The sequence below is a fragment of the Canis lupus genome, chromosome 27 (assembly GCF_003254725.2).
Source record: "Canis lupus dingo isolate Sandy chromosome 27, ASM325472v2, whole genome shotgun sequence".
Classification (NCBI taxonomy): Eukaryota; Metazoa; Chordata; class Mammalia; order Carnivora; family Canidae; genus Canis; species Canis lupus.
Genome location: NC_064269.1, coordinates 34,948,775 through 34,959,550, shown reverse-complemented (window position 1 = coordinate 34,959,550; position 10,776 = coordinate 34,948,775). Strand labels below are relative to the sequence as shown.

The 10,776-nt window shown below is 36.8% G+C and overlaps 1 protein-coding gene across 1 annotated transcript; it reads right to left on the bottom strand.

Moving 5' to 3' along the window:
• Positions 1-9,597: 9,597 nt before the first annotated feature.
• On the bottom strand, positions 9,598-10,569 carry TAS2R42 (taste 2 receptor member 42). Its single transcript, XM_025455656.2, has one exon. The coding sequence runs from the start codon at positions 10,567-10,569 to the stop codon at positions 9,598-9,600; it is 972 nt and encodes a 323-aa protein (XP_025311441.1).
• Between the last annotated feature and the right edge of the window lie 207 nt (positions 10,570-10,776).

Sequence of the window (10,776 nt, the reverse complement as noted above, 5' to 3'; positions counted from 1 at the left end):
TTATTAACAAATTATTGTTTGTGTCTGTTCTAAACTATCTTGGGTCAGGAAAAACCATATGTTAAACCACAAAACAAACCTTAATAAATTTATAAAGACTGAAAAAAAATAAAAAAATAAAAGTTATGTCTGTTTTTATGAGATTATATGTTTCTGGCATTTATATTCTTTAATTTATTTCTAACTTAATATTGTACAAATATTCCACCTACCTCAACTAGGAAGGGATTTTCATTTCTAAAAAATCACTTTTCTCACATATGAATGTAATAAATGTTTGCCAGCACATGTAAAATTAATACATATTGTATTATATATTTTATATTGATATTGATACTGTCTCAAATATATTCTATTACTAGCAATTTTTATAATGAACAATGCTTGCTTTTTAAGTTTATAGGTCATTCTAGAGAAAGTCTAGGTGTTTAATAGTATGTAAAAGAATCCAGTGAGAAAAACCAAGGTTAAAATGGATCTTCAATGTCTCTTCATTAATTTAATTCTCTTGGGATATAGAAAATTCTGGAAAAGTCTAGGAAGCGAAAGGCTTCACCATTTTCAGGTGGCAATTAAGATGCCACAGTAGACCTAACGCAGCTTGTCTCAACTTGTTGTTTCCCAAAATTAGAATAAATGAGTGGCCTGAGGGTACAAGAGTCGATAATAACAGGACAGCCAAATTGGCCTGATGATTCTGCAGTAAAAGGGAAAACCATCCTGTTAATAGGATGGAAGTAAAATTAACCATGGAAAGAAAAAGAGAAGACATCACCATTTTCATGGCCCTTTTATGGGCCTCTGTTCTGAAGTCCCTAGAGCTGGAGTTCCGTTGCACATTCCTGATATGTCTCATTAAGGAAAGAAATAAAAGGAGCAAAGAGGCCAGGGACAGAAGAAAGGGGATTAAGTAGATGAAACTGAAAACAATCAAGCTGTTAAGATACAGAGTTTTACTTACATCTAGGGACCAAGTTGAGTTTCTTTCATGTCTTTGATAGAGATTAACCCAGAAATTCGTAAATGTATCTAATAATTCAAAGTTGAAAAACAGTAAGAATAAAGACCCCAGTGGAAGCACAAGTAGCACTCTGCTAATTCTCCACCTCAGCCAGGTGAAACAGGGGTGGGAAAAATTGGCTATTTTAAAGAAGTAGAAAACATTTAGACAGGTAACAATCCAGGTAGTTAGGTGATTGCTTAGTGTCCAAAAAACACTAATGAATTTTGCTAGCTTATCAATGGCATAAAGATGTTGCCAAAACACCATTAAAAGTGAATCAAGTAGTATTATACAAAGAAGAATGATTCTGGAAAGAGCCAGGCTGGTGAGGATGCAGTCAGCAGTAGAGAGCTTTAGATTCTTCACCAAGTCAATGCAGTTAACTAGTACAATGAAACCGTTCCCCAACATTCCAGTTATGAGTTCTCCTGCTGCTGCTACCAGAAAAGCATTTTCAATTCTAGATGGCATTTCTGTAGAAAGAATCCCGAAAGCTAGTCCAAGGTCTCACTAGTTTTCTGGCTGTCAAAATGTTGTGGAATAAAATCCAGTCTGATACTTTTCACCTTTATATTAAAAATGCTCAGATACTGTCTCATTTATCTTCATGGAAGATCCTTCTCTTTTATTCCAGCTGTAGGTCTGAAGTACACACAAAAAGATTTAGTCTCACAGATTTAATTGAAAAACTTTAACATAACTTCCAACAAGCTACTGATTTTCAAATTAAACAGTAATGTCCTCACTCATCACTGGCATTGACAGCAGTTTTCCACTCGTGAGGATATCTGGAAGAATAAAGTCCAATATGCAAACATGCAAATATGAAACAGATTTCTTTACACTTATTTGCACTTTCCTTTTCAACTGGAAATACCATTTGGATCCAAGTTTCTTCACTTTAATAGAACTGTTATTCATTAATTCCATTCAATAAAATCCATAATAGTTCGGATACTATTTTAGATGAAGTAAGTGTAATAAAAAGAAACAACATTAAGGATCTCACAGAGTATTAGAAAAAGCAGCATTAAATAAACTATGACTATTGAATGTGACAAATGTTTGACCACAGCAGAACTGCAACTCAGAGTGTGTTACAAAATCTATAGTCAATAGTTCACTCTGGTTTATAAGGAGAGTGACAACTGGCTTGGATCTTAAAGTTAAGATTTCTTGAAGAAATAGATTCAAAGGGAAATTATTTTCCAGAATGATATAAAATCACATACGAAAGCACCAAAATCAGACCTATTTAAGCTATTACTCTGGATTTTTGAGCTTCGTTCTCAGGAAGTTACTGCCTATTTGATTCTGAATAAGCTTTTGTCAGCTGAGAGGAAAAAAATAATAAGAACAAAATATGGTAGGAAAAGAAACAGAGAGGTGGGGGAGTGGGAGGGAGGTTCTCCTTTTCATTAATTCATTAACTCTGCCTTTGGTAAAATCCTTTGTCTCATAAAAAAGTTACAGTAAAATATATTTTAGTTTTGTTTGTTTGTTTCAACAAACAAGTTAATTTTAATATAATGGTCTTTTAGCCTGAACTGTAAGTTTATCTCTTATCTACAGAACTTTAGTTATATGATGTGTGTGTATACACACATCATTATTGTTAATTATTAATGTGTTAATAATATATATTGATGCCTGTGAGCCAACCCCAGGGATTCTGACTTAATTGCCCTAGAATATATTGTTGGCACTCGTTAAGAACTCCTTGATATATGTTTTAAAGTACCTTCTAAGCCGAGGCAAAAATCTCTGTACCCACAAGGTGCAAATCTATGAAGATTCTCCAAGAATAAGAGGAATTTTGCCCACTTGCCCCCTGACAATGCATTCCCCATTCAGCCAGTTTTGACTCTGGTTTAAAAATTATCTGTTTTTGTATTGGTCTCAGACTATCAATAGGGATGCTCTAGATTACCAATGCCTGAGGCACTCACCTAGGCCCAAACAGAACCCACCCCCCACCCCCACCCGTGCCAGAACTGAGGTCTGGCTATATTAGAGTGGGCAATCAGTTAGGCTTTAACTGGATGCCTTGGAGGCCAGCAACGGGGAGTCAAGACCCGATCAGGAAAGTTAGCAACATGTCCTAGCAGAATTGCATAAACAAAGCCACGATAAGCCAAATCAAACCAGACAGGCCCAAGACCAGGAAGGCCAGAGACCCTCACAAATATGGGAGAAAATGTGCAAAACCCTGCTCCCAAAAAAATCTCGTCCCCAAATCATAAATATTCCACCTCTTAGTTAACACTGTCAATGAAAGAGACCCAAACCCCAGACACAGCTCTCCCTTGAGCTGGCCCACTCTCCATACTCTTTCTCTTTAATAAACTCTTTACTTGCACCACTCAGCACTGTCTGGTCTGTCCTTGACCCTTTAGTTGTAAGGAGACTAAGAGCCTCTAACATCCCAGGAACTGGCTGGGCAGATGGTCTCTCCAGTTCACTTGGCAGCAGCTGGATTGACCTTTTGTTCTTATTCCAATTCACCTCAGCAACAACCATCAGGGAACTTTGAAAAAATAAAGTTTAGGCACACCTGGGTGGCTCAGTCAAGCATCTGCCTTGGGCTCAGGTCATGATCCCAGATGGAGCCCTGCTCCTTGCTCAGCAGGGAGTCTGCTTCTCCCTCCCTCTCTCTCTTTCTCTCTCTCTCTCTCTGTCCCCCCCCTCCCCCCAGCTTGCACTCTCTTTCTCTTTCAAATAAATAAAATCATTGAAAAGAAAGGAGAAAAACAGGGTTTATTATTCATAAGTCCTGGAGGATACATGAAGTGAGCCCAAGGCCACACAGGGGTGTCATAGGGGAAGTATAGACCTGGTGTTCTGCTTTTATTTACATTGAGAGTGGGTGGGCAGCCCCAGTGGCTTAGCGGTTTAGCGCCACCTTCAGCCCAGGGCCTGATCCTGGAGACCCCGGACCCAGGGCTCCCTGCATGAAGCCTGCTTCTCCCTCTGCCTGTGTCTCTGCCTCTCTCTCTCTTTCTCTCTCTCTCTCTCTGTGCCTCTCATGAATAAATAAATAAAATCTTAAAAAAAAAAAGAGTGGATGTCTAGGATTTTACAAGCTCATTCTTTACTGCTGAATTTAAAACAGAACATTGGGAATTAGGGCCTGCAAAGGGAAAAGCAGGGTCATGCAAGCAGTCAGTTATAGAGGTTACTCAGGGCTTTCTAAAAGGGGAAGTTCATGATTTGGAGTGGCCTGGCTTCTTAACCAGGTGTTTTACTGGTAGCTGTGTCATGCAGCTGGCAATGTGTTTGTGCAAGATGCATGTCTTTGAAATGGATATCTTGGCAATCAAGAACTTTAAAAAAAAAAAAAGATTTTATTTATTTGACAGAGATAGAGAGATTGGAAGTGGCAGAGGCAGAGGGAGCGACAGGCTCCCCGCCAAGCAGAGAGCCCCACGCGGGTCTCAATCCCTCGGCTTCACCACTTGAGCCAAAGGCAGACATTAAACCAGCTGAAACTCCCAGACACCCCAGCAATCAAAAACTTAATGTCAGGCATGTACACTACATAACCTTAGCTACCAAGTACTTCTTATATCACAGTAAGCTCCATGAGAGAAGGGACTGTTTTGTGGTTATCCACTGACATATTTCCAATTCCTAGAACAGGGAGGGCCTAACACATAGTTGGCCATCAATAACTATTTGTTAAATGAATGAATGCTAACTTAGTTGGTAATCCTATTGGGAACACAAGAAAAGGGAAAATGAGTAAGACTTGACTGTGAAACTAGCATAAGAACAAGAAAAGAAAGCAAATCTTTAAAACTAGAGAAATTTTATGACATATGTATGAACTCGTGCATAATTTCTGTTACTAACCCTGAAATAACCAACACTGCTGGTTCAAACCAGAAGTCATACAGAGTCATAAATACTTGCAGGGCTAACAAACAAGGGGTGGGGGCCTTTGTACTCTTCTTCATGAAAGAGACTACTTCCAGTGGAGGGAATTAGAGATGGATAGAAAACTCTATATTTTGTGACATGAAACCAAGAAAGCCCTAGAGATCACTGATGTTTTCAGAAATGCTCTGACATGGTATAGAAGGCTGCCTGACACAAGGGATCCATTGATAGGCATGATTTTTTTTAAGATTTTATTTATTTATTCATGAGAGATACACAGAGAGAGGCAGACACAGACAGAGAGAGAAGCAGGCTCCTTGCAGGAAGCCTGATGTGGGACTCGATCCCAGGACCAGGATCACACCCTGAGCCAAAGGCAGCAGCTCAACCGCTGAACCACCCAGGTGTCCCTATAGGCATGATTTAGCAGTGACAAAACTGCATAGCAACAAGTTAGCCAAGAGATGCTTAGTCATTACAGAATACTTGAGTTCATAGTTACACTGAAGGAAAACTCAATCTAAAGGTTGTAATAGGGTGCATGGGTGGCTCAGTTGGTTAAGCTTCTGCCTTTGGCTCAGGTCATGATCCCAAGGTCCTGGGATTGAGCCCCTCATGGAACTCCCTGCTCAGCAGGGAGCCTGCTTCTCCCTCTCCTGTTCCCCCTGCATGTGCTTTCTCTCTCTCTCTCTCTCTCTCTCTCTCTCTCTGTGTGTGTGTCAAATACATACATAAATAAAATCTTTAAAAATAAAAAAATAAAGGATATAATAACAAGAAAAAGTCTTACTGTATGTATAAATACAAGGAATATTATTCTTAAATGCTTGGGCAGATAACAATTAATTAAATCTATGTATATGCTACAGGGACAATCCAAAATAAGTAGTCTAAACTTCTAATGATGACTATAATTTAAATCAGAAAAATTGGGGCGCCTGGATGGCTCAGTGGTTGAGTGGCTGCCTTTGGCTCAGGTCGTGGTCCTGGGGTCCTGGGATTGAGTCCTGCATTGGGCTCCCTGTGGGGAGCCTGCTTCTCCTTCTGCCTGTGTCTCTGCCTCACTCTCTGTGTCTCTCATGAATAAATGAATAAAATCTTTAAAAATAAATTTTTTTAAATCTTAAAAATCTATGAACATAGACTTTATCAGTTGAAAAAGTGACATTTCTTCTAAAGAATGGTGAGAAAATGCATTGGGAAGTCTACTTTGGTCTAATTCAAATGGAGTAATACTTATATAGTAATGAACTCATGCTTATGTGAACGTAAAAAAAGGTGTTTGGACTGAATGTTTTATGAGCTTCTATCATTTGGCTTGAGTTCTTCCAGTTTCCTCCCTGTGTCCGTGACATCTCCAGTGAAAAAAATATACCTGAGCTTTTTATTTGGCTCAGGTTGCCTTTTGCCTTTATTTGGCTCTTTCTGTTGCCTTTCCCTTCCCAGGCTCACAGGTTTAGATCTCCTATAATCTCAAAGAAGCAACAGTTGTTCCCCTAGCCATGATGCTGTCTTGTAGATTATTGTTTCACTTAGCATACTCCTTCAATTTTCAACTGAAGGCTACACTTTTTGTTTATGTGTTTTCCCTCAAGATCCTTAGAGGGCAGACTTCCCCACTGGCTCTCTTCATGACAAACCTAAGACAGGGCCAGTGTAACTAATACTAACCTCCACCCTGGTGAACATTAGTTTCATGCTCAAAGTAAGAATGGTTGCATCTCTGTAGTCTTCTGAGACTGCATTTATGTTGATAGGGGGAAAAGTAAAATTTGAAAAGCTATAGTCTATGACACAAGATTTAGTGTACAAGGAGACAAAAAAGTTTATATGTTTTTCAAATTCATCAAGCTTTTCAAATCATTTTTTTCTTATGAAGATTGCCCTTAAGGTTCTGAGTAGGACATAGATTACTCCAGACAGCAATACCTAGGGTCTTGAATGACAGAATTGGGTGGGGGGGACTGTGTGATGATGCAGAAGTCCACTAAAGGTGTCCTTGGCTCAGAGGAGACGGGGCCTAGTCAAGATCTTGGTAGGAGAAGCCACCTACCAATAGTAGATAAATCACCTGAGACATTGAGAAAATTTGCATTCCTTTCTCAGAGATCAGTAGAGATATGGGTTTCTATCTGATAGATACATTCACTAAAGTTTGAGAAAAATGTCTTGCTGTGCTTGATTTATGGTCTATCAGATGCCTCCAGTACTAGACCTAAAGATTAGAGATGCAACTATTTCGGCAATAGAAACAGGTTATTTGTTCCTCTCCTATAAGTCACCTGGGTTGACAAATTGAAACAAGCAGTGATTACACCAGATTCTTTAAATGAACATTTATTTGGTGGGTGAGAAAGACAGTTAACAAGAAATCAGTGACAATATCCATCTTTCCTTAACACTATGGTTCCAGAATAGGATATAATCACAAGTATTTCTTCTCCAGATTGTATGGGATGGACAACACATGTATGGGAATTGGCTCTTCTTGGCTGGTGATTCAGCTGCTGCTGAGTCCCCCACAAAGGCTCTTGTTATGGGGAAAGTAGAGGTTCAGGGCTTGATCTCACTTGCTGTTCAGATATACAGATTACAATACATCAATTGCAATAAGTTCCAACCCATGACCTTGTCTTCTCATACTAATCCTTTGCTGAATTTCTTTGTCAAGAAAGGGGACCCCATTCCTTAGAGTTCTATCTCCCTCACTTTGCTTACGTAAGTGTGGACTCGCTCCTAGTTAAAAATTTACACACTTACCCCTAAGGCCCACTTATTAGAAACAAGAGTTGCTCATAAATTGGCTTAATTACTTTGTCTTGCCTACCAAAGAAAAGTTTAATAAAACTAAAAACTAAATAATGTTTTTGGTTATCATCTTATAAAGAGCATGAGATTATCTTTAAGTCATTTATATGATAGGATATCTAAAACAAAACCAACTCAATATCTGAATCTAAATGTATCCAGCTTGATTCACATATTCCCTTTTACCAAGGCCAGATAATTACAGTGTCAGTATTAGGTTAATTCCCAAAATAGTGCATGTACATTTTATTTTGTCAAACGTAAATTACTTCATAAAAAGAGTAAAATATTTCTTACCATTAAAATTATTATCATCATTGTTATTGAACACAGAAGCACCATATAGCCTAGATGTGTCTGCAGTTTAGTTTTCTACATACAGCGAGGGAGGATAGGGAGGAATGTTAATAATTCTAACATCATTCTCAGCTTCAGGGAACAGCCCTAGAGCAGTGCCAGTACCTATGGCTCCATCAAGATTAATTTACAACCCATGCATTAATCATTGTTTAATTACAACTTTCTGTTTCTTTAACACAATCTAAAGAATACATCAAAGGTAAACTCTGAGAAAGAATTCTTCATTTTTCAAGAATTCCATTATACATCCTTGCATAGATTCTATATAATATAATCTATACCATCATATTCAAAATTTTATAATAAACTTTCCTAGTCTTAACCTTACTTACAATTTGTCATTACCTTATCTAAATTTAGATTACTATAGTCAAAACAGCACCATATATATATATATATATATATATATATATACACATATATCTATGCACATCCAACACTTACATTAAACATATGGTGTTGTTATAAATTTTTCTTTTGACCTGTTTCTATTTGTTTCTCTAAGAACTCTAGTAACCAGACTGCAATAAGAAATATGTGCACACACACAAACATAATCATTCTCAAAATGTAATTATGATCTTTTTATAGTAGCAACAAGTATGATTTTGAATTACAGAATAATTTTTGTATTTTTAATTCTGTTACATAGTATGGTAGAAATATCAATATCTATCACTCTGAAAATAATATTTTATATCCTGAAATTTAGCAAAATTAATAAGTGCCAAGATACATCAAACATGTTTGATTTGGAATTTCAAATTAACATTAGCATTATAAGCATGTTTCTAGTTTATTTTATTTTGCACTATGAATATTATTTTCCAACACCTCATTCCCATGTTATCAATAAGACCTCTAATGACAACAATGAAAAACTTTTTCACAAAAAAAAAAAAAAAAAATAGGGAATGCCTGGGTAGCCCAGCAGTTGAGCATCTGCCTTCGGCTCAGGGTGTGATCCCGGAATCCGGGATTGAGTCCCACATCAGGCTCCTTGTGGGGAGCCTGCTTCTCCCTCTGCCTGTGTCTCTGCCTCTCTCTGTGTTTCTCATGAATAAATAAATAAAATCTTTTTTAAAAATTAAAATTAAAAAAAATAATAATAAATAAAATAAAATAAATAGACCTTTAAACTTTGAAGTCATGTTTTTCCCATCTATAACTTTGTTGCTTAATTAATTTTTCTATCAATATTTTGTAGATAATTTACCTAGTGAAGTTTGTAATTTATCTTGATTTCTAAAACATGATATGCCTCTTCTCCCCACATGAGTATAATAATTAAGTACATCTTTTGCATATAAAATTTAATAATTTGGATTCTTTTGAAAAGAACACTTGAGATTTTAAAATATTGGTAACCAATGTTTTAAACAAAAATGAATACTTTTAAAATTATATTGGCTGACCATGTGTCAGTTATCAAAAGCAACATTTTCTAGGGAAAATTTCAATAATGCTCAACAATGTTTAAAGGAATCCAGCAGAAAAAAAACAGTAGAAGTGAAATAGATCCTCAAAGACTCCTCATTAAGTATTCATCATTGGAAAGATTCTGGAAAGTCTATCGGTAAAGATGAATTTGGTTTTTCTCTTTTCAGGGAGCTTTTAAGATGCCACAGTACCTTCAAGGCTGTCTGTCTCAGCTTGCTGTTTCCCAGAATCAAAATTAGTGAGTGGCTTGAAGGAAAGACATAAACGGCCAACATGATAAACTTTGTGATCTTCTTGTTCCAAAATAAAAAAAACATCCAATTTGACAATTGTATGGAAAAAAAGTGAACTGTGAAAAGGAAGAGGAAAGACATCACCATTTTAATGGCTTTTTTATGGGCCTGTGTGCTGGAATCCCTGGAGCCCATGGAGTTGAGCTGCAAATTTCTGATGTGTTTTACCAAGGACAGAAATAAAAGGAGCAATGAGGTCAGGGACAGAATAATAGGAATGATATAGGAAAAACTAAGAAGAATCAAGGTTTTAACATAAAAAGTTTTACTTTCATATATATATAAAGTCAGATTACTTTCATCCATTGCATCGACATTCGAGAAGAGATCATTGAATGTTTCTAGCATTAGAAAGTCAAACAGTAGAAAGAACAAAGAAAATACAAGAATTGCAAGAACCACTCTGTTCATTCTCCACCTCAGCCAGAGGAAAAGGGAATGAGAGAACTGAGCTATCTTAAGGAGGTAGAAAATGCTTAGGCAGGTACTAAACCACGTAGCCAAATGATGAGTTATTCTCCAAAGCAAAGTAATAGATTTTGCCAGTTTATAAGTGGAAAAGAAAAGTGGAGATAGTCCCATCATAAATGATTCAAACCATGACACCAACAGCTGAGCGATTCTGGAGATAGCCAAGCAGATGAGAATGAAGTCAGCTAAAGAGATTTTCCGGTTCTTGACCCATTCAGAGCAGTTTACCAGTCCAATGAACGCATTCCCCAACATTCCAATTATGAATTCTGCTGTTGACAGTGTAAGAAAGATTATATCCAATCCAGCTAACATTTCCACAGAAAAAAATCCAAATTTCTAATACTGTGTCTCATTGATAAATTTATGATCAAACTTTCAGAATAACATCCATTTCTGACAGTATATTCACTGGTTTTATTGCAATTCCAATCTTAAGCAGAATCTCCTGTTGTTGGGTACAATTATATATATATATATATATATATATATATATATATATATATATATTTAAAGAAATCT

Bases quoted from the DNA above. Each gene is read 5' to 3' on its own strand.
- TAS2R42 (XM_025455656.2), bottom strand. From the start codon at position 10,569: ATGTTAGCTGGATTGGATATAATCTTTCTTACACTGTCAACAGCAGAA.